The following is a 24,904-nucleotide window of genomic DNA, read 5'->3' on the forward strand; positions in this document are numbered from 1 at the left end:
GTTGCGGGGACTCGCCTCCCTTATGGTAACAAAAAGCAAGTCCCTTTAATGTAAATCATTAATTTTAGTGTGAAGACTTGGTTTAAAGTTAAGGTTAGTTTAGGGTTATGTTAAGGTCGGGGTTAGGAAATGAATGTAAGTCAATGTAATGTCCTCTGAGGTGATGGAAACACAACGCTGTGTGTGTGTGTGTGTGTGTGTGTGTGTGTGATGCAGTAACAGAGTTGCGGTTTCTGCAGGCAGAATGCAGTTTGTCTAATGTGACAGTGAGCTCTGTGGTTAATGCAGTGATCTCTACATTAAATACTGTGTGCAGCTAATGAGCCAAGACAGAGCTGATCGCTTGTAAATGCAGCTTGGCTCTGAAGTGAAAACACACACACATACACACACACACACACACACACACACACACACACACACACACACACACACACACAGACCAGTGTAGCTGCTGAGTGGCCTTCTCTGCTGGCAGTAAAACCACTCTAATGTCCAGCTTTTTGAGTGTGCTGCTGTTGTATGGGCTTGGCTGTGAATTATTTCACTATGAATTAAACATGATGGGAGTCCAATCTGCTGACAACAAGGAATCCCAATGTTTTCAGTCTGCTGACAAAGCTGCCTCTAATCTGCACTAAAAAAGTCACATTCAGGCAAGAGTTGGGAGGCATTCTTTCTATCACTGTTTCTCTCTTTCTGTCTGTCTGTATTTCAAGTAACAATACTTTTTTATAAGTTGCACAAAACACAACTTTTTGTCCAATTACTAACATCCCTATACAGACATGCAAAATGCAGCAGCGTAAGAAGAATTCAGATCCTAAACTTACTCCATTACAAGTAGATGTACTGCTTTTAACATTTTTACTTCAGTACAAATCTATAAGTATCAATATTCAGCATGCAGGATGTTGAACTATTACTTATGAGTAGTATTAAATTATATTATTTTATCGGATGACTATCTCTGACGTATTAATGTGTCAGCGTTATTTTTATGTTATAACAGGTTGAAGTGGAGCTCATTTTAAGTGCTTTATATACTGTTGGACAGTTTCATCCATTGTAATACTATCTTATGTTTTTTTTAAAGCTACATTCGCAGTGAAATGAATTTGGGGAGTTAAAAGTACAATGTTTCCCTCCAGAATGTAGTGAAGTTTGGAGAGAAACATGTTTGACACATTTCAGAGGACAAGCAATACTTAGTAGGGAGGCAACATTTACCACAAGTCTGCTCACAATACAGATTCAGTGCTTGGGAAATAAAACAGGGGTATAGTCTAGATGCCACTATTGTCTGCAAAGCTTTTTTTTTTCTTTATTCCTCTTTTGTTTTTTGGAGGAAAGCTCCTGGGTTGCCAGGGATGAAAGGGCTTCATCCTGCAGAGCATGAATGTGCTCAGTGAATTTCACAGTAATGAACCCACTAAATTTTAAAGGTCTTATGTAATGGGAAATTTTGATGGTTTTGATGACCTTACATGGTCATAAAAAAAAAAAGGATTCCTCCTCTGAAGGGGCATGAATTTCCAGAGAATTAACTGGAAATCGGGCTAATAGTTGTTGAGATATTTTGAAACTGTGAAAATATTGTGAAGCTGTGACAACATGCTGTAAAATACTGTAAACAAATCCAATCATGCAAGATAAGACCTAAAATGATTAGTTAAATAAATCAATAAGTTGAAGCAAATCTCTTTCTTGTAAGTATTACAGCAGAGTTTCTGTTGTTGTTGTAATAACAGTAATGTTTTAAGTACAGTTTAATACTCATGTTTCAATGCTTCAAATGGGAACAAAGGCAACATAGAGCTTAAGATCTGCTCTTAAATGTTAAATGTGCTTATTGTGCTTAATCAATTGTCACCAATATTACCAATATACATGTTTGTGTAAATGGAAGTTATGTACATGTATGTTTTGCCTTTGGAAGATTGGTAGCTCTTCTTTCTTTTAACTCGTGTTTCAACTGTGTTATTATTGAATTAATCAAACAATCACGTGCATCTGGAAAGCACGCAGGAAGGAGTTTAAGTGGATTTGCTGTTCATTGAGTTAAAAAATTCAAAGTTGCATTGTAATGATTTTTACCAGGCAAAACAAAGAAGAAATATCCTCATTCAGCATTCTTTTTGCTCTTTTTCTTTCCAAACAAAGTCCTTACAGCCCTGCTGAAGAAGTTGCAGATTCTCTTCAGTGGACTCTAACAATGGCAGCTGCACCTCGAGGTTTTAGTGAAATACTCAACAACCATTGAATGGATTGCCATGAAATTAGTTACAGATATCCATGGTGCCCAGAGGATGTATTATGATGACTTTGGTGATCAAAGTCTACACTTATCCGGTGAATTATCTCAACATTTACTGGATGAATTGGCACAAAATTCTGCACAGAAAATCATTGTTCTCACATGATGAATCCTGATGACTTTGCAGATCCCTGATGTCTCCTTTAGCACCGCCATGAGGTTTACATTTGTGATTTTATAGTATGACCCCAATGCCTGCCACAAATCCAGCTGGACCTCATCTATGTGTGTTTGCTCTCTGAACATTCCAGTACAGTGTACTAGAGCGGAAATGATTTTGATAATTACTTAATCGTTTTTTAGTCATTTTTTAAGAAAAAGTGCAAAAATTGTCTGCTTCCATCCTCTTGAATGTGAATATTTCCTGGTTTCTTTAGTCCTCTATGATAGTGAACTGAATATCTTTGGGTTGAGGCCTGTTGGTTGAGACAAAACAAGACATTTAAAGATGCAGTGTGTAGAGTGTAGCGACATCTAGCGTAACAGACTTGGCAGAAATGGAATATAAAATTCATAAGTATGTTTTAATTAGTGTATAATCCATTGAAAATAAGAATCCTGTTTTTGTTACCTTAGAATGAACCCTTTATATCTACAATAGGGAGTGGATTCTTTTCCATGGAGGCCGCCATGTTGCACCACCATGTTTCTACAGTGGCCCAGGACGGACAAACTAAACACTGGCTCCAGAGAGGACCTTTCGCGTTTTTCACGGTAGGGCTGGGCGATATGTACAAAATCAAATATCACTATATTTTTGATCAAATACCTCGATATCGATAATGCAACAATATGGTAGGGGTGACTATTGGAGCATTCACAAAATATTTACACAATGAAATTTTTGATAAAGAATCATCAGTCGTGTGGATATTATGACTAAGTGGGAAAAGTGAATTAATAGAACAGCCGGCAGGCTGGTATGTTCAGAAAATTACATCACTTTACTGTAATACTGCCTTTAAAACCAGGAAAAGACAACACTTATGCCATATCATGATATTACAATATCCAAAATCTGAGATGATATCTAGTGTCACTTGACGGTATCGATATATTATCGATATATTGCCCAGCCCTATTTTGCAGCCACCTTAGGTTCCCCTACACGCTTGGGAGGGGAGGATGAGGGGTATTCAGCTGGTTGACATCTGCAACCTCACCAGTAGATGCCACTAAATCTTACACACTGGTCCTTTAAGTTTGAATCATGGGCTTTAGGAAACAGTGATCGACATTTTTCGCCATTTTCTGACATTCTAAAAGACCAAATGATTAATTGATTAATTGAGAAAATAATCGACAGAATAATTGATAATCGAAATAATTGTTAGTTGCAGCCCTGCAGTATATCACATACCAATTTCAGTCAGAGAACATTTCTTTAATTGCAGTAGGCTATTGGTTGCTTTCTTTTGTCATTCACTTGAAAAAATAGTAGGTCTATGTATTTTTATTTGTTGACGCCCACTCATCGCCCTCTCATGTCACCCCGCTATAACATCTTGCCACTTTTGCTTTTTAACAATCTTTTAAACATGCACTACTATTTACTTATACACTTCACACCTCACTGACCGCTAACACTTTCCACACCTCTCTCTCTCTCTCTCTCTCTCACACACACACACACACACACACTCACACACACACCGTCATTCGTCACTCTGACAGACAGTCGCTTTCTATGCCACCCACTCACTCACTCTCTCTCTCTCCCTCTCTCTCTCTCTCTCTCGCACACTCTTTCGGAGAGTCCAGAAAGCCGCGCTGACAGCTCGCAGCTCGCGCGGGTTCATATCCAGTTATCTCGGATCTTTTCGGGAGAACGTGCGCCTTCTTCACGCGGACGTTTGAGGACGATTTAACCGCCGCGTGGACCTTCATCTTTAAGACATACAGGAGTTATTTTGGGCTTTATTGCTGGATGATAAAATAGAGAAGACTTCTGAAAAAGTGAGTATACAATATGAAAATCGATTAACTCGGTCCAAACTTAAGAAAAGAAACCGTCCTCTAGTCCGTTTTATAATGATAGAAGAATAAACAGCAAAACTATACGCTGTTATCATATACAAATGGTCTACTATTAGCTTAAATTCCTTTAAGTACACTAATGTAAATTCCCCTTTAGCTCCATATAGGAAAAATGTGACTTTCCTCTGCGACTGATGTAATTAATGACTGTTGTCATGCACCATATTCCAGGTTTGCATTGCACAGTTTGCATGCAAGCTGAAGTGCACTAAGTTACCCACAGTTTGCAAAGGCACACTTGAAGAGTGTTAATCAGGACAGGATAGCTTTTAAAAGATTTGTTTTTTTCTGGATCTCCAAATTTTGGTTTGGTTTTCTGCCAGAGAGGCTGGTAGCTATAAAGCAGACAAACCTGCTGCAAGACACAGGCAACATTTACTTGATCACTTGTCTGGTGCAGGGTGGTAATTTCCCTGTCATGCTGCCAGTCTGCAGAATGGTGTGTGTGTGTATGTGTGGCGTTTCCAGTTGAGGCAGATTATGGGTGTTAATTTTCAGCAGTGGAGTCCTTGATATCTACTTATAATGTGAACCGTCTGCTGCTGAGAGAGAGTCTGGAAGAGGACGCTTTATTATTTTAAATGAGTTTGAGCTCGCTGGGTTCATTCCCCGGCCTGCTCATGAAAATGTGGCCTGAGGCTGAATGAGAAACACACTCCAAAATCCAAATAACTACACCCTAAGTACCCTAAAGCAACACATTAAACCGCACTGTAGTGTGGCGCATGGCAGACACAGAGTTGGTGCTGCAGAACTTGCAGCACCCGGATTAATGTCATTTAATCCGAAGACATTTCCCGTCTTCAGGGCCGAGTGTGACTTACTGGAGCTACAGTGAGGCACAGACACGCATCTAGACAAAGTTATGGCTGTAATATCATTCACCTTTTTACCAGACACAATCCCCACACAGTCCAGGAATTGAAAGTGGTGCTTTTCAGGTCCGGCCAAGTCAATTTATTTCAAGAGCACATTTAAAAACAACAGATTTTGACCAAAGTGCTGAACAGAGAAGTTAAAAAGACAATTGGATAAAAACGTAGATAAGTAAATTATACGGACGAGGTAACGCCTGCAGCCACCAGGCAACAGCAGGTTATAGTTTATATTGCGTGGCAACAAAATACAATTTCCAGGAAGTAAAACCTAAACCACTGGAGAGTCATTACTTAAAGTCAATACGGTCAGAGTTTTCATCTAAACAGACAATGTCTGCTCTGACTATGACCTTCACCAGGGACCTCGCTCCTAAATCCACCTACAGTTTTCATGACACTTTAAACAAGGCAGCGGGACTAAAAGAATGAAAAGCAAAAATGTTTTGGTTGACACGGCATTATAGGTCATGAGGAAGCCACAGCTTTACCCTGTTTGGCCCTGTACTACAAACCTGCCTGATAAATGTGTCATTCTATCTCTGTGTGTGTGTGTGTGTGTGTGTGTGTGTGTGTGTGTGTGAATGAGTGAGCGAGCGAGCAAGCGAGTAGGGGCATTTGAGTTTGCGGCAGGATCAGATGTCTGACTCAACCACTTTAATTTAATTAGAATACTGTGTCTTGTTAGGGAGAGGCGGAGCAGACCACCTGTCTGTCTGTGTGTGTCAGTGAGTTTACTGTAGTTGTTGCTCTGAGTACTGCAACAGTCATAGAGCACATTGTAATCTCTAACATTTGAACAACATGGAAAGTCGTCATGAGCAGCATCTTTCAAATCATGGGGAGGGCTTATGGTTTTGTTTGTTAAAAAAAAAAAAAAGGGAGACAATTGTTACAGTCTGTGTTGCTTTCAGTATATTCATCCCAGTATGTGGGGTCAGTAGGGGAATCGGTGTGTATCTATCTGCCACAGTGTCTTTTTTTTTAATACAATCACAAAGGTTGCCAAGTCTGAAATTTTTCAATCCTATACATATTGGCTATAAAAAGCTCTGAAACTATAAAATGCAACTTTGAAGTATGAAATCTTTGACAAGTGAAAATGGATTTTCCAAAACTCACTTGATATCACTTTTCATTAACTCAAATGCAGCATGTGTAAAAGCACATTTAATCCCATTTTTCATTAGCCCCTCATATTGAAAAACACTCTCCTAATTCTCCTAATCAGAAGGGCTCTTGTAGTTGGATAAATGTGTTGGCAGTTGATGAAGCAGACTAAATATACCCATACTAAGGATACTTAAAGGACCAGTGTGTAGGATATAGTGGGATATAGTGGTGAGGCTGCAGATTGCAACAAATTGAATACCACTCCCCTTCCCCTTACAAGCAATTAGGAGAACCTAAAGTGGCCGCACAACATGGCGGGCTCCGTGGAAGAGGACCCCCTTCCTGTATAGATATTAATGCACCTTTAAGGATATAAGGGTGAAACTGTTTTAATGCCAAATGCTTCCAATTTGAAATAAACAAGATTTTGATTTTCTCCAGGTTGCTCATATGTATTTGATTTCTAAAAATATGCCACATGCCTTTTTAGCGTAACTTGTCATAGTAGGAAAAACATATGTGTTACTAATAATGGTTAACAATGGCTCTGTTCCATTCAATTGTGCCAGTAAGCCATGACAGTGTGCCAGTAAGACAGTCTGACAGTGTGCCAGCATCACAAAAGCAGGACCCTGAAACTTGGAAGACATGTCAAAATGTCTTCCAAGAGAGAGATGTATTCACTGGAGTTTCACACTTGAAAATCAAGTTGTTAAAGCTTCATAAAGTTTCCTAGTTGAACGAAAGTGAAACTGTGTCAGTAACATTTGTTGTCAGATTATGATCTCTACTAATAATTCACCTTTTTTTCTTTTTCAGATGCTGACTGGTTTGTGGCGGTCGCAGGGCGGTCACTAGGTCGCAGCTGCAGGGCACGTTTAACATGGAACGAGAGGGCTCGTTAAGGAGGTAAGAAAACCCACAAACACACACACACACGTACACACACTTCAGCTAGCAGGTCTCATTCAGAGTTTCACTGCAGCTCCGGTACTTTTTTTCTTTTTCTCTCTTTGTCTCGGTCCTCTGGGACACACAAAGGTGGATGAAAGCGAAAACACATACACTCACACACATTCCTGAATGACCTCATTCATTCTTTCATTCATACAAACATCCCCCTTATCCTCGTTTGTTTAGTAATTAGACCAAAGCCTTTTCTCACTCAACTCTTCTTGTTGTTTCAGGGCCAAAAACAAAAAGTATCTAACTTCCAGGTCACATCAATGCCCTTTAATTTATACAAATGTAGAAATATATCCCTTTTTCCATCAGCAGACACTGTTTGCAGCTCAGCATTCACTCCAAGTCTCAGTATGTTCTGCCTCTGTTTTATGCTCTGCATCATCCATTCTTTAAGAAAAAAAAACTTTTCTTAAAGTGCCTCTACGTGGAGTGGCACAAGGTACAACACTGAACCTTTTCTAAGAGAATTTGGAAGCTCGTCCTCACTTTGACGTGAGCAGTCTCCGAGTATTTATGAGTGTCCCCGTGTATGTGTGTGTGTGAGTGTCTGAGCCCAGGGCTCCTGTTTTTCCCACTGACCTATTTATGTGGAGTTATATGAAGATCCAGGTTGACAGACACACCTACAACACACACATGCAGAGACACACACATACACCTTCTCTCCTATTCGCTGCCATATTCATTATTCTTGCCTCTGATTTTCCATCCCCTCGTTTTTCCTTCTCCCACTTTATATCTTTTCTCTGAGTCCCTATTTTTTCTCCAATCTTGATTTGGCATGCATCTTCCTACTTTTCTTTAAAAGAAAAGAATAAACTACAGATGACAGAAAGTAGCAGACAAAATCAATCCAGTGTATAAAGAAATATCAAACAATGATCAGTGAATTCATCAGCATGTGATAACACCTCAAATACAGCTTGTGGACTGTCTTGGGCCTCACACAAAGAGGAGGAGGAAGTGAAATGTGTGTCACCTTTAAAGCCTTCCCCTCCCTCTTGGCAGCTCTTGAACCTCAAAGGGTTCCTTTGTTCGCCTGGCACAAAAGCTCACAGGGTTGCATGGTCACCGGCTGGCACAGACTGGCAAGTGGAGAGAGAAGTTGGAGAGAAGAGGGTAGAAAGAGTTCAGGTAGGACAACTGAGAGAGTAGAGAGAGAAGTGGAAGGGAGAGAAAGGAAACATGAGAGAAGATGGAGGAAGAGGAGGGTAAGGTATGCATGTGAAAGAGTGAGAGAGAGACCCTTGAGGACAAAGAAAGAGACTTTCATCCACCTCTCGTTCTGATCAGTGTGACACACACGCACTCATGGAGTGGGGATATGTGGTGCCTTTTCAGTTACTAGAGTAAGTACAGAATATGCAAGTGTGTGTGTGTGTGTAGGGAACTTTTTCAACTAGTTCGTTTGAATGAAGGAATGTGAAAGTCTTTTCTTCCTTTGGACAGCAGAGACAGTAATAATCTAAAGTAAAGAACTTTGCAATGTGTATATTTATACTTGCCTGTATATATACATAGAACATACATAATACACACACATATAACTAGGGATACAACTAATTACTCTGCATATATTGATTTTTTGGTCTATGAAATATCAGAAAAAAATAAAAGATGCCCATCACAATTCCCTGGGAGGCAATGTGACGTCCTCGTATGGCCTGTTTTGTCTGACCAACAGTCCAAAACTCAAAGGGTTTTTAATCTGTCCCAGAAAACAAAGAAAAGCATTAAATCTACACATTTGAGGAACTGGAACAACTGATTTTTTTTGTCAATTTTTGCTTGATAAATGATAAATCGATTGTCAAAATTGTTGCAGATGGACTAAGCTTTATACAGTATATAACAAATACACTTTACACAAGACAAAACATTTCTTCATATTCTGACATATTTAGCAGTTTTACACTAGTTTCATTTTCTGTCTGCTGTGTTTCCTTTTTCACACACGTTTATACCTCTATTCTTAAGAGTGCCCTATATACATAATGTTTTCCCTAGCTCCTAACATTAACCATCACATGTACATTCCTAACCTGAACCCCATGTCCTAAACTCAACCTGAACCTAATACTAACCTCAATCCCTAAAATCATATGTTGACCCTCAACTGGCCCTTTTAAAATGTAAGAATTTGAAAAAATGTCCTCAATTTCCAAAAATGTCACGCCTCTCAACTCAAATTTGTAGATAGCACACACACACACACACACACTAAGTTAACTGTCTCTGTATGAATTTAATACAATTTGATCAAAATTTAGTTTTTTTTAAAGATAAAAATGACATCATCTCAACCACTCTGCTGAGACTGAAAATGCTGTTGATATTTCTTTCATTTCCATGGACAGACTTGCAGTCTGGATGCACTTTATTCAGAGTGCATCCAGACCGCAAGTTTCTTTATCCTCTTTTTTCACATCTCTTTTGTTTCAGTCACCATTTCTCACTTCACTGTCCTGTTTTCTGTTCATCTTATCCTTTTTCTTTTTTTTTTCTGCACCTCCTCTAGCGTGTTAAACTCCTTTCTCCTCATCCTTCCTCTTTCTCTACTCTCCTCTTGAGCTTCTTATCTCTCCGTCGCCTTGTATTTACATTTTCTCCTCTTTCCCTGTCCTGTTTTTTTTTTTTCTTCTTCTCATTCTTTCTCTATTTAAAATGTCCTCCTGCAGGTTGACTGACATTATCCTTCTCTTGGCCTCTTTAACTGTACCCATGTCTCTACTGTATGTTTCCAAAGCAGCAGTGCATCAGCTTGTGTAAACATTAACAGATGGGTTATAAAAAGTAATCGTCCATCAATAAATGCTAATGTTGCCTGCCATTAAAATCAGGAAATCTGCGGTGGCGTGTTTGCGTAACAGTTGTACTTTTATGTCTTTTTGTTTTGGATCATCTATTGGCGTGGGTTTAAGTTTCTCTTTGTGACGATCTATTTTATCTGTTCAGTATGGTGGCTTGGTTGTTCACCTAGAATAAGCCAAGAAGATGAAGATTACAGACCATGCAAGAGAAGAATTTTTTTTTTTAGTTTCATGAAAAAGAAAGGAAATATTTCAAAAGCCTACAGCTTTTGTGGTCAAAAAAACCTACTATTGTATTTGGATGGCTCCACTTTCCACATCAATATTGTCCAATAACGAATGCAGCTTGTGCTTATTATTATTTCTCCTTTTCTTCCTTTTGGATTTCGAGGAGTCTCCACAGCAGGCTGAGGTTGGGCAGCAGCTCATCCTCTAGTTTGACAGACCTCTCACAGGCAAAAACCTCAGGAGGAGGAGGAGGAGGAGGAGGGGAGAAGGGTGGAACAGCTGGGGGCCTGGCGGAGGAGTGCAGCAGGGACAAAGGGACCCAGCAGAGGAGGGCCGGGGCCAACGCCACCTGGAACAGGTTGGTGTGGAAGAAATATTGAGGTTTATATTCCTAATCGAATGTTGGTTTACTTTCATATTTGGTTAAATGTGAAAATATGTTTTTTTTTTGGTCACACATGTGTGCCTACTCAAGCTCCCATGCCTGCGTTTACACACACATGCACATGTGTTTGTGTGTGTGTGTGTGCCTTTTTTCCCTAGGCATGCCACGTTGGAATAAAATTCTCTAGCAAAAAGCTTTATGTTATTCATGCTATGAATAGGAACTTTTTTTTTACACACAAACACACGTATGCATCAACTCTTTCATTCTCTCTTCCCTCAGGCTCCATCACTATCTCTCTTTATCTCCATCCATCCCTCACTCCTTTCATCTTATTCTGCCTCATAGATTCTTTTCTTGGGTTATTTTAATGGTATTTCGGCTTTATTTAAAACTAGACAGCCGAAAGTGAAGCAAGAGCTCTGTTTACTGGGAGGTTGGAGAGTCATATGAGCACATAAGCTGGACCTAAACCTCCATTGAAACAAGTTCATATCCCTCTTACTCTATACTTTATGAATGTGGTCGTTGTCAGTGTTCTAGTCTTTATATGTTCTCATATTCCTAAAAATGTTTTCTTTCTTCTTTAAGGAGTCCTTTTGGAGTTTGTTATTAATGATTTAGGATCATGATTAAAGCTGAACTATCTTATTTAAATGTTTATGACTCAAAAGTGCAACAAGCAATAACTTAACAATTTTAGAGCCTCATTACTCTGAAATAATGTGACTAGGGCCACAGCTAATGATTATTTTCATTGTCGATTAATCTGTCAACTGTTTTCCAGATTAATTGATTAGTCATTTAGTCCATTAAGTGTCTGAAGATGGTAAAACAAACGTTGATCAGTGTTGTTTCCTAAAGCCCAGGGTGATGGCCTCAAATGTCTTCTTTTGTCTCGACCAACAATCCACCCCCTACCGATAATCAGTTTACCGTCATAGAAGACAAAATAAATCAGAGAATATTTATATTTGAGAAGCTAGAATCATATTTTTTCTTTAACAAAATATTCAGAACGACTAATAAGTTGTTATATTTTAAGTTATAAAATTAGTTGTCGATTATTAATCGGCTAATAATTGCAGCTCTAGACATGATGACAAGATGATCCACCTGAACAGCCTGTGATACATTACTCAATAAACAAACCTGAATGGAGACCATTTCCATTGCTTTCTAAGGGATTTCACTTACATGAGCTTGTGCATAATTGTGGCAAATCTACTCTGTAATTTTAGCTTCAGTTGTATTTTTTGTATGAAATTTTGCTGCATGCAGCATTCATGTAGTAATCGTGTGTATTGTTTATTAATTGAATATTATTCTATTGATTTGTCTCTGTGAACATGTCCACTAAATGCTTCTTCTGTACATGTTTCTATCTGTTTCAGCATCCACAACGCAGTGATCTCAGTTTTCCAGAGGAAGGATCTGGGAGATAATGAACTCTACACTCTGAATGAAGGTGTCAGGTTAGTTTTCCGTCTCTTCATCCTTCTGTCTGCCTTATTTGCTGTTTGTCTGTTTTTCTGACTTTCTCGCTGACTTTCACACAAGCATGCCAAATTTGGAGCTTAAGCTGGTTTATATTTTAGGAGGAAATTGAGCTAAATTACAGTGTTTTCTTCTGTAATTCCTCATCTTCCCTTGCAGTTGTGACAAATTTCTCACACACACACACACACACACACACACACTCTTACTCCCATATACACACAACGACAGCTTCAGCACTCTAAATTTAGTCTTTACTGGTTGGTTAATTTTACCATCGCTCGCATGGCGTCACCACATCGCAGGTAAGGTTTTATTTGTTTTACTGCTGCTATTCTTGACTGTGTTCACTGAACCAGAAACACCTTGTTTATGAGGGGAAAAGACAGGTTGAGGTTATGGAGGGGCCACTGTTGTGTGTTTGGTGTTTAATTACAGTATAGCTCTGGGCAGTTAAGACAGGCCTGTCAAAACTGACTCCAGTCATGTACAGTAAATGTTACTGCGCACATACACATACACTGCATACATGCACACACGTTATTTGGCGCAAGTGATGGTTAAACTTCCCAGAGCGCAGCAGTCTAACATGTCCTGAGGTTGTGTTGCATCTAAAATTAACATAAAAGCTTTAATACACAACAGTAGTCATTCTGTATCTGTATCAGTAGTCATTTCTGTATGCTTATTTTTATTTGGAAGAGATCAACAGGCTTTTTAAATGATCTTTTTATGTCGACAAACATATACTGTTTGCACAGTGATGTTTTGTTCCTACAAAGGTTAAAGGTGAAATGTTTCTCTTCCTGTAATAACAGCAACTGAGATGTCATACTAATCTCTACCTGTGTGAACTGTTTATCAGTGGAAAATCCTGTTATTGAAATGTTCTGACGTTGCTGTAGCCTTTTGTTTTCAGTGTGAACAACATCTTTTCTCATTTCCTGAGTCTGCTGCTGTTTAAATACTGCAGCTTGCCAGTGCATGAGAGCTCATTACTTCTGATTCATGTTTAGGAGGTATTACTGTTAATGTGTGTTTGTGCGTCAATACAGTGTGTGTGTGTGCGCTCACATGGTCCTGTCTGTTTTGCAGGCAGCTGCTGAAGACGGAGCTGGGCTCCTTCTTCACTGAGTACCTTCAGAATCAGCTGCTCACTAAAGGCATGGTCATACTGAGGGACAAGATCCGCTTCTATGAAGGTACACATAATCACAAACAAAACATATACACCCACATTTAATGAGGGGAGTGGGAATGTGGGTAGTAAATTACTTTTTTGCAGTATATTATTAGTGAAAGACGTCTAAGTACCCAAAGAGCAGCTCCTTAAAGCTGTTTATTTCTCTCTCATTTCCCCACCGCTGAAGTTTTCCCCTTCCCAAACTATCCAACATAACATCTAAATGAAACACAATGCCGTCTGTCCCACTCTTTAAACATCGCTATCCTGATTACAAGCTTAAAAAAACATACATTAATAACACCGTTGTCATCTTTTGTTCCATCTCTAGAGTTTTTCAGACTACAGCTGAGATATTGGAACAAGTTTACAAGAGCTGCAACTAACAATTATTTTCATTATTGATTAAACTGCCAACTGTTTTATTGATTAATAGACTGTTATGAATTCTTATGTCTTCAAAATGTCTAAAAATAGTGAAACATGCACGTTATAATTTCAAACACCATGTGGTAAAGTATTCAAATTGCTTGTTTTTTTCAATCAGCAGTCCAAATCCAAAAGTATTCACTTTACTATGATATATGACAAAAAGCATAAAATCCTCACATTTAAAAAGCTGGGACCAGTGAATATGTGGCGTTTTTTCTAGAAAAATAACTAATTGATCAACTAATTGTAACAGTGATAAAATTTACAGAGATAAAACTTACACATAAACAAGTCTGTAGATATAAAAACATATATGGGTTGTTGTTTAGCTATGAAAGTATAAATACATATAAACTGGAAGGAAGAGTCTGTGGGTTGTTAATAAAATATAATAAAAGGAAAAGAATTCGTCTGATGAATGTTCAAAAGAAAATTAGATTTTCTCAGGTTTAATGAAAAAATTATGTGAGATAGAAAATCTAAGGCATCGAACGTTTCTAGGTAAGCAAAATTCTACAATATGCTTTTTTATGCAATGCAAAAGTAATCAGGTCCCTTTGCTGAGCCTTAAGTTCTGAGACTTGCTCTGTTATTAACTGACACTGGGTCCTGGCTTTGGCGAGGAAAGCTCACTGTGCCACTGAATCATTTCAGGGAAAGTCCGAGATGAATGTAAAGACTTTTATCTCATGTGACACAAGTCTAGCAGGGAAAAATAATAATTGACTAAAATTACAGATGTGGAGTTAACCATTGATCAGTTTGAACTGTGAAAACAAAACTCCATCTCTTCATCGTCACTACTGTAGGAGGACAGTTTGCTGCAGTATGCAAACATGCACACACGCACACACACATGCAAACACAAACAGTCAGTGAGAGGGAGCCTTTGACGAGGTGAGAACAAGAGACACTGAAATAATTTCATTCTCTCTGTTGTGGTAACTGTGTGACCTTTCTTTGAAGCGCCTTTGATAAGGATAAAGCACACAAACACATACACACATGCACACACACACTGATTTTCAGTGCTGTCGTCACAGCAAGCAGACAGGAAGTGATGCTTTACGTCAGTTATACAAGATCCAGTCAGACACTCCACATATGACAAACCACTGCGGTACAAACAATCATATAGTGATTCACAGACCAATTGTTCTGGTTTAATCAATAGTTTGTAGTAGTATTTGTGTGTGTGTGTATGTGTGTGTGGAAAAATAGCTGCACTTAAAGAATATCTGTTAATTCTCCAGGGTCATGTACGTCATGAAGGAATTCATGTATTTGTATTTCATGTGATGCGTTCACATGACGAGCCTCTGCCACATTCATTAATGACCAAATCACAAAGATTATTGCCAGAGACCATTTAAATATGATCATACAAAGGTGAGTCGTAGCTTCTAGAAGTTTAAATTGAGCCTGTTGATATGACAAACAGTACTGTGCAAACGTTTTAGACACTAAAAATAAAGTGAGGAGGATGCTTTCAAAAGTGATGCCATGAATAGTTTTATTTGTTACTTAACTTCATACAAAGTTCAGTAAACAGAAGAAAACCTAAATTAAATTATGATTGGTGTGACACTCTTTACCTTTAAAACAGAAGCAGCTCTCCTCGGTATACTTTCGCACAGTTTTGCGGGTACTTGGTAGGTTGGTTGTTGCAAGGATCTTGGAGAAGTTGCCACAGTTGTTCTGTGGATTTAGGCATCGTAGTTGCTTCTGTTCCTTTACATAATCCCAAACTGACTCCATGATGTTAAAATCAGGGCTCTGTGGGGGCCCAAACCATCTGCTGCAGGACTGAAGATAGTTCTTCATGACTCTGACTGTTTGTTTGGAGTCATTGTCATGCTGCAGAATAGATTTGGGACCTATCAGACGCCTCCTTGATGGTATTTCATTATGGATAAGAACGTGAACATCTGAAGTGCCTAAAACATTTGTACATTATTATTATTATTATTATTATTATTATTATTATTATTATTATTATTATTATTATTATTATTATTATTATGTTCCCCACCAAATGCCAATACATATCATCCATTTTATTAACTTTCAAGATTTCACACTTTTGATGAATTAGAGCTTCATCCTTATTTGAACAGACACCCAAATGCTACTAAAGCTGTCCTTAATACTGGAATTTACACCACAGAAAAACACAGAAAACAATCAAGATATATGCAAAAAAAGAAACAAGCCTAACTTACCAAGATGTGAATCTGCACAGGACCAATATTTGGCTAAATATCTTAATTGCAGCATAATTTTCACTTTGCAAATCACAGGCTCCATCATGTCCAACATAATCTTTTTAAACACATATCTGCAAGTAAATGCTAAATCATCGTCAGACGATAGCTGATGGGCTCTGAGATTGTGTCCAACATTATGGACATGGCAGATTTGAACAACACTAAGAACGCAGACAACTCCTTCTGTTATTACAAATCATATGAATCAAATGAACTACGATGGCAATATTTCTCCAAAACATCCATAACTTGAGTATAATCTCTTGTTTACTGCCTGCACTGTCATTTCTTTGACTTTGTAGTTCTCTTGTGGTTGGCTGATTATCTTCCTCCTCATGTGTGTGATACAGGTCAGAAGTTGTTGGACTCTCTGGCTGACACCTGGGACTTCTTCTTCTGTGATGTTTTGTCCATGTTGCAGGCCATCTTCTATCCTGTGCAGGTACACGCACTCATACATACAGTCATACATAAATACTGTCCTTACATAACTATTGTTTTGACCTGTGAGGGTGTGTGTGTGTGCCTTCAGGGAAAAGAACCGTCAGTGCGTCAGTTGGCTCTGCTCCACTTCAGGAACATCATCACCCTTAACCTGAAACTGGATGAGGCTCTGTCTCGACCTCGAGCCAGAGTTCCTCCTTCTATCATACAGATGCTGCTGATACTACAGGTGCACACACACACATGCAAACCCTCTATCTCTGTCTATTTTTCTCCCTCTTCGTCTTTCCCTCACGCTATCTCTCTCATCTACGCACAGCATGCACAGACAAACATCCATAACTGCTATGGGTTGAGGGGAGAGAGTAAATGACAACAGATGGGGAAAGAGGAGCAGAGGGTACAAAGAGCTTGTTGAGCTTTTTTTTCTTGCAAGGGGATCTCACAGGAAGTAATCTCAATGTGAACACAGTCGTCTTCCCATGACCAGTCACTACCCTCTGCACCCTGCCTGTGTATGTGTGTGTGAATTATCTGTTTACACTTTCCTTTAAGACCCTGAAATGCTCACAAAAACAGAAAAACCCAATAAGTCAATTCTGAGTAGAGCGTCTTGGCCCTCATGAGCAAAACGTACATTTTTATATGTAGAATTAGAGTTGAGGCAAAGGATTAAAGGAATACAGTATGTGAATTTTTTCTTAGCTCAGTGATGAGAGTACAGATATTCATATCCCCTGTGGATAATTTGCGTCAGTTTGTAAATATATAAAAATAAGCAAAACAGTAAGAGACTGATATCGCCCCAAAGTAAGAAGCGTGACCTTTAGAGTTTTATATTTTTTTTATATACAGCCAAACCAGGTTCATTTGGTTTAGTTATTCATCCATTGTGCAGTGACTTGTAGCTGCGCAGTTAATTACCCATTATTTTCACTTCCTATGGGAACAGGAAGAGAGTTGTTTAGTTGTTATTGAACTGTGGTGTTGCAGCGCTCTTTGTGCACACAACACATACTGGGTTTTCAAATTTTCAAGACGCTTCTCCTTTCACAAAATTAGCTCCAGACATTGTCGATTACTTCCCATATTTCACTGTTGAGGAACACATCCATGACTGTGTCTCTTATTCTTGCAACATGAGTAATGGGGAGCAAAGAAGGACAAAACAAATTCTGCAATACATAATTAGGTTCTTTTTTGTCCATGAGGTAGCTAACATGCACAAGACTTTATTCCATAATAACTATCGAATAAAGTTTAAACTGCATGACGGTCAAAGTGCTGCTTCCTCTTTACAGGTTGTTTGATGCCTCTGCTTTGTTTTTTCTAATCTTTGTTTTTTCCTAACTGTATAATTTAATATTGTGTAGTTTTATTCAAATCAAACAATCTAAAAAGGGGAAACCACTCTTTGATTGAACTGCTCACAACACACAGTCGTACATCTAGTTTGTCACAAAGTAGGTTGAAACTGCTGCATCAAAGTGATCAGCACTCTAGTTCTCAGAAGATGACACAGTCTTTTTTTCTGAGTACAGAAGAAAAAATTCATGAGAGGAGACCAGAGTAGACGAGTGCAGTCAGGTGATCGTCCACAGCGCCCCTACTTTGAATTTTTGATCAAAATGAAGTGCGAATATTTAGGTTTAGCATGTGGACAGAGTAGCTGCAGGGAATTCTAATACTGTCAATTTCTTGGAACTCATAAAAGGAGAAGTAAAACAAATCCTAACATATGAATGCACAGTTGGGTAATTTCTGAATATTTTACTAAACATCTTATTTGAGATACCCAAAGAACATACTGTGGTTTGTTGAGTAAACTGAGAAGGATTCGGGCTCTTGGAGGATCTATGTAACAGTTACTTTAAAAACCCATTCATCATTCACAGTTTTCAAATCGGTCTTTGTTTTTTTTGCATTTGCTCTTTGGTTGACCTTTGGCTCACAAAGGATCAAATTTAAAGTGGCAGTCACTACGGTGAAGATTTGAGAAACCAGTCAAAGGTTAAATGATGATTTTTATCACACAGTCAACCTGTTGGACTTTAAATATTTAAAATTAGGCATTAATTGGTCAGAGGTAAGTTGTGGGACAGGAAATGAATGCATTTAGAAAAAGCTTTCAAGTGCGTGTTTGGGTGTATGAGCTGTGAGTCTGTGACAGTTTGTCTCTTTGTGTGGGTTAGTTGTAGTCACTGTAGTGACTCATTGACGCAAATCTGCTACTTCCAGACTGAGGGAGGTCAAGACAGTGCGACAGAGGAAGGCATGGAAAGTAAAAAAGACACAGAAAGAGAAAAGGGGTTATATTTATTTTCCTGTTTTATCCATTCTGTACAAATATATACTGCAGGGTAACTTCACAGTAACTGGTCTGTTTTTGTTTGCCTGAAGTGAAAACCAAATCAACATAAAGCAGAGAAAGAGAAATGGAAAACAGGTACAGTCGAATATATGAAAGCAGACAGGAAAACAGAGCAGTTAAGAAGAAAAAGTTGAGTGTCAAACACAAAAAAATTCAGCTCTGAACATTTGCTGTTTTTGTTTCTTTTCGTTTCATCTGTTAGTAATTTCCCTTTTCGTTCTGTTGAGACGCCGTGACGCCAATTGACTGAAGTCTGTTCTATTTATGTGGTTTGTTTCTGCGCTGTGGTTTTGATGCATGGGCTCAGTGATTCAGAGTGTTGAAATTTGATTGATCTCTGAAGACCCTGAAGTGAGCTCTCGGCTCATGTGTATCACACCCCTCAGTGTAAAAATTTGCTCTTAAGTTAGCAAAATTGTGGAAGCGATTCAGACTGATTGTAACTTTTTAAAATAAGAAAAAAAGACACATTTTATGTTCTTATGTTTTTATGTTCTTGTTTGTTAGTCATGACTAAGACTGAGTTCATAAAACAGCACCATCTTAATTATGAGTGTCATTTGTTTGCCACTGATCTACTTAGAAATGCTTTTCGCACATATGTTTTGAAGTTGTAGTAGAGTTCTGTGTGGGCCTGTACACATGTTGGGAAAGCTGCTCTAATTAGCATTTTTAATTAACAATAGATCAAATTACATTTTTTGCATGCAGCTTACATTTGAGCCGACAAAGTTAGCAACTAGCTGGTGAACATAATGGAGCGTTTAGCAGCTACAGAGGCAAATATTTCCCTCAGGAGATGATGGAAACCAAACTAGAATGAAAAGGAGAATAAATATTGTATGTTAGTGTTAATGTTATGTAATACAATCCGTTGCACTGCCCCCAAGTGGCCAAACAATCAATTAATTTAGCTAGACCCAACTCGAGACCCATAACTACACTTGTTTTATTTCATCCGTTACTGAACATTAGCTTGTAAACACTTGTAAATATCTGAACCTGATACAACCTGAGCCGGAAGCTTTATACGACAAAACTAACCAACCTGAACCTTGATGTTTTGGCGGGTTTGTTGGGTTCAGGTCACGTAGCAGAACTCAGTTTGCTGTTTTTAGCAACTGCTCTGAGGGTCATTCAGCTCCCTGTACTCATATGTTTTGTTTCAGAGGAAACTAAGTTCTGTTTAGTCTGCACTGCACAGCTCTGATGTAACAGACTCCCCCACCCAAATTTTTCCCAACTTTATTTATTTGTTTATCACTAATTTCACACTCATCACTCACTATCCACACAGAAATTCTGTCTATATTGAAACAGTCATACGGTTTGTTTTGTCTGTCTCTGTATCTAAATTGAGCAATGACGCTGATGCTTCTGTTATCTCAGCATGTTTATACATGTTTATACAAGTTTACGATCGGGACTAAATTCACTCAACACTCTAAGATATTTAAGTAATGTGGACTAAAATAATAATAATATGAATTCAATGAAATTATCAGAGATCTTTCGATTCTAAAGTATGTAACAGGCTGATAAAATCACAGAAAGCTTTCTTTCTTTCTTTCTTTCTTTCTTTCTTTCTTTCTTTCTTTCTTTCTTTCTTTCTTTCTTTCTTTCTTTCGACCCCGGAAATGTTTTTATGACTTTTAAAGTTTCCACTACCTCTGGCCAACAAGCAGCAATTACTGGCTAACACAAACTTGTGTTTGTTTATCTATGTGTGTGTTTGATGCAGGGAGTCCATGAATCTAAAGGTGTAACAGACGACTACCTGCGGCTGGAGTCTCTCATCCAGAAGGTGGTCTCTCCCTACCTCGGGACTCATGGATTATATTCCCGAGATGGATCATCAAATCTGCACTGCTCCTCCTGCTTGTTGGGTATGTGTGTGTGTGTGTGTGTGTGTATCCAATGGGAGTGTTTTTAAAGGTTACAAGTTCCATGTTCCTGTGTTTATATCATTTCTTGTACTTGAGGCTTTCTGTAGTGTTATGTGGAATGTTTTCAGTTATAAAGTAATCATAATTAAAAAGTGATTTAGGGTTCAAACCTCAAAGGGGTAGAGCCCTATTGAGTTTGTAGCGGGTTATTATTGTTTGTTGCCTGCCGCAGCGGCACAAATTGCTGTGAGCTGGAATGAGTTAAAACCATGAAACTTGGCTCAATAACTGGAAATGATGTGAATGTGCAACAGCTACTTCCCTCTGTTGAGCGCAAAAAGGTTTGAACCTGTAAATTGCAGCTTGCGGCTATATTCTCTCTTTCCTTTTCCCACTCTCTCACTCTCTTTAGAAAAGCGTTTACAGCGCTCCTGGCCCTCCAAAGCAGGCAACCCCCCCGGCGCCAAGAACCCAGTGGTACGTTCTAAAAGCTACAACGTTCCCATGCTGACCCCTGTGGTTGAGTACGACGCAGACTCCTCTACGGGAGGAAATGCAGGCATCAGACGCCACTCAGTATGTGAGATGACGTCCTGTGTGGAGGAGACCAGCTCTGTGGCAGGATCCACCGCCAGCGTCACCAATAACACCAGTAACACCAGCACATCCAGCCTCGCCAACCGCTCCCTGGCTTCCACAGCCTCTGCTACACTTTCAGGTAGAACAAAAGAGTAAAACAAAACATTGACAGCTGTAACTTTCAAGATAGCAAGAGGCTATTGTTTCTGGAGGGACAGATGTAAAACTGAGTCCAAGAATGTCTAAGAAAAGCCTTTTATTTTATACACTCTGCAAAAATCTTCTATATTCATATATTTTCTCTGCACAAACATATGTTTTATCTTTCAGTTCTTGAATAATGAATTAAATTAAAGTAATATTTCTGAAAAATGTATCATTTCCTTTTTAAATGAATGCACATCCAACCAAATACTGTATTAGGACGAGCTATAATAAGTTGCATCACTATTCATCAATATCAAAATTAGAGATTTGTTTGTAATTACATTAAGAATAAACCCTACTGTTCACATGTAATTCATCTTGATATGTGACTGTAATATTCCAAAGAATTCAACATAAAATCTAAATGTCTGTGTATGTTAGTGAGTTTTTTTATACACATCTCCCACCTTGTTGCTCTCACATGCAAATTCGTTTACGTGAGTTATTTCTGTTACCTTACACTGGCTGTTATAATTCAAGATTAATTTAGTATCATTTTACAACACAAGATTGTATAACGAAATGCAGTCTGCATTCCCTTAATGCTACTCACAAAAACAGAAGTGATATAAATGGATTAATAAATAATAAGTCATAAAAATAAAACTATTTTTTATATTGGAGTGCAGAGGATGAATTGAGGAGTCTCACAGCCTGAGGAAAGAAACTGCTCTGTAGTCTGCTGGTGATGCAGTGATATATGGTTTTATAATGTATGTAGCTAAACCCGCCACGGTTGTGAGACACTTTCTGGCATTTTATTATGATCTGTTGTATGAGAAGCACTTCTATATATGCAATGTCATACAGAGGAACAGTGCAATTTTGCTCCACAGTGTGAGAGCTATCAATCCTGCAAATCAGTGGGAATATCAAATGAGAGATCTAGTGTCCCGTCATGGTCTACATGGTGCTTCAGAGGCTTTTTGTTATGAGGCTAAAATTCAGACAGAACACTGAATATTTGGGATTTTGGTGTGAAAGTGGTCATATTTGATCATATTCAAGCACTGATGCTTCTGTTCTCTTCACTGGAAAGACGAAACAGCCATCTGATCAACAGGGAAACCACAGAGTTTTGATTATCTTTTAATATACTGATCATTCATTAATTTTAACCCTACAACTCTCCATTACAGACACTGTGACCTCCAGCCAGGACCCCCAACCCAGAGACGTTGGCAGTCGCGCAGGTCCCCGCTCCCTCCAGCCACAGCATCACTCCCCCTCCATCCTCCCTGATCCGTCCCCAGGCGATGACACACACTGCACAGGCTCACTGGTGTTCGACTCCCCTTTGTCCTCCAGAGTGCTGGTTCCAGACATGAGCTCCGGTCCCAGCCCATCGTCTAGCCCGGAGATGATGATGGACCACATCCTGGAATCTTTGGACTCAGAGCCGGAGCATGATGGCATCTTTCTGGACTTCTCGAGACGCTGCTCCGGAGGATCGGTGCAAAGCAGAGGCAGCAACAGGCAGAGTGTGGCGTGACACACAGAAACACACACACACATACACGTGATGATGCGGAGACATGCGCACACAATGCTGAGCCAAGACTGACATTCCTCACACCCTGTGATGTCTCCTGCTGTTTTCTAAGATCTCTAGATCATCAGGGATTTGTTCAAACTGTCATATTTTTCTATGCGATGTGATCAATCCTTCCAATATTTAAATCTGGTACAACATTTACACTTTCTGGATTGTTTGCCTCCAGTTGAAAACAGCACCGGCTTCTCTGGGAAGCTATTATCACACCATTCTCTTGACGTACAAGCTGAATAAATTAATGAAATTTGATTAGACTATAGTGGTTGTATCACAGGTTTTGCAGTTTTAGAAGGAAGTTTTCCCTTTTTTCTGTGATGAATAAAAACTGGGAAAATAGAGTGCTAGTGGTGATAGCTGAGTAAAACTAAAAATATTTGACAAATTGTCAAATATCTCCTCAAGACGACGGCTATTTAATAGCTCCAATTCAAACTTTTAAACTTTTCAAATGTCCAGTTATACTTATATATTGTTGCTTGAATGAACCTCAACATATTTTATTAACTGATTATTAAAATATTAATTTGATTTTTGAACTTTGTCTCCCATTGAACTGAAGTCTAAACCGGATGTTTTCTGCTTCTCTCCTACTTTCATTACTGATCATAAGCCCCTTGTTTATGATTTTAATCTTTATATTACAATATCTACAGTATATTGAAAGTGGTTTAAACTCCTAGCAGGATAGAGCGCTTCATGATGTATTTACAAGGTGTATTTCAGATTCTTTGCTTTTTGGCCAAAAGCTTTATCTACACAAGATCAGTGACAAATGTCATGTTCTATTGTTTTATGCTGCTTTGATGTTGGTGCAAACCCAGACTGCCTGATACCATCAAAGTGAAAGCTGGTCCCACAGCTAATTTGGTCCTCAGTCACATCAACGTTACTTTAGTTTAGTTTAGAGGTGCTTTAAAATACTAATGTGGGTTAAAATAATTGCAGAAAATATGATTACAGCTTTAGTTTTTTTAGATAAAATAAATGCTGGGGTAGTTGTTGAAATATTAGTTAATGAATAGCTATTTTTTCTCCCTTTAAATGCTGATGAATTCTCTCATTGCAGCTTGCCAAGGAGATAACACTCTTCTTTGGAAATATAGTTTTGGCAGTGTTCTGCTGTTTTCAAACTCCGTCCTCTCACTTCCTGTCAGTTCAGAATCGTCACTGAAATGTGAGTCATTCAGTGTCCTCTCAGTCAAGCAAATATGAGGAAAATGTTTTCAGTAGAAATCCCTCAGAACTGGTTGTGTTGACAAAGGCCTCAATGAAGCCCAGAGGACACTTGGTTTGTAAAAAAAATATTGTTATTTTTAATAATTGTTTTGACAGGAGCATACAGGCTATGGGAGAGTATGGAAGCCTGTATTTTCCTGCGTGCCGTCTGCTGCATCCACAGGACGACATTCTGAATTTCTTATCATACAACTATGTTCATTTCATGTTTGTCTAAACAGGGACAAACATCTTTAATGCAAGTTTTCCTTGTTTACACATCTGTGAGAAAATCACATCCAGGCTTCAAACTCTTCCTGTTTCTGAGTGAATGCAGCCTTTAAAGAAATCTGCTGAATAATGAAATGAGATACACTTTGTTTACCAAGTACCAAATAATCATAAACAGTTTTATTCTAGAAATAGACTTAAAAAGACTTAAAAGATTGCAAAAACATCCTGTCAAAACTGATTTGATTATATTAGCAACACTAATATTTATATATTTTGTTGAGATATTACATTCTATTAAACACT

General features: G+C 38.6%; 1 protein-coding gene across 3 annotated transcripts; it reads left to right on the top strand.

Annotated features, from left to right (window-relative positions):
* Nucleotides 1-3,956: 3,956 nt before the first annotated feature.
* On the top strand, nucleotides 3,957-23,688 carry LOC137176291 (proline-rich protein 5-like). Of its 3 annotated transcripts, none has more exons than XM_067582491.1 (10): nucleotides 3,957-4,273; nucleotides 7,162-7,251; nucleotides 10,513-10,704; nucleotides 12,126-12,206; nucleotides 13,324-13,430; nucleotides 16,461-16,552; nucleotides 16,643-16,783; nucleotides 20,667-20,811; nucleotides 21,224-21,529; nucleotides 22,737-23,688. In XM_067582491.1, the coding sequence occupies exons 2-10, from the start codon at nucleotides 7,226-7,228 to the stop codon at nucleotides 23,087-23,089; spliced, it is 1,443 nt and encodes a 480-aa protein (XP_067438592.1). In that variant the 5' UTR covers nucleotides 3,957-4,273; nucleotides 7,162-7,225; the 3' UTR covers nucleotides 23,090-23,688. The 3 variants fall into 3 exon arrangements, with proteins under 3 accessions (XP_067438592.1, XP_067438590.1, XP_067438591.1); XM_067582489.1 differs by having other exon boundaries at nucleotides 7,162-7,250; nucleotides 10,500-10,704; XM_067582490.1 differs by having other exon boundaries at nucleotides 3,958-4,273; nucleotides 10,510-10,704.
* Nucleotides 23,689-24,904: the final 1,216 nt, after the last annotated feature.

This window comes from Thunnus thynnus, chromosome 23 (assembly GCF_963924715.1).
Source record: "Thunnus thynnus chromosome 23, fThuThy2.1, whole genome shotgun sequence".
In the NCBI taxonomy this organism is placed as follows: Eukaryota; Metazoa; Chordata; class Actinopteri; order Scombriformes; family Scombridae; genus Thunnus; species Thunnus thynnus.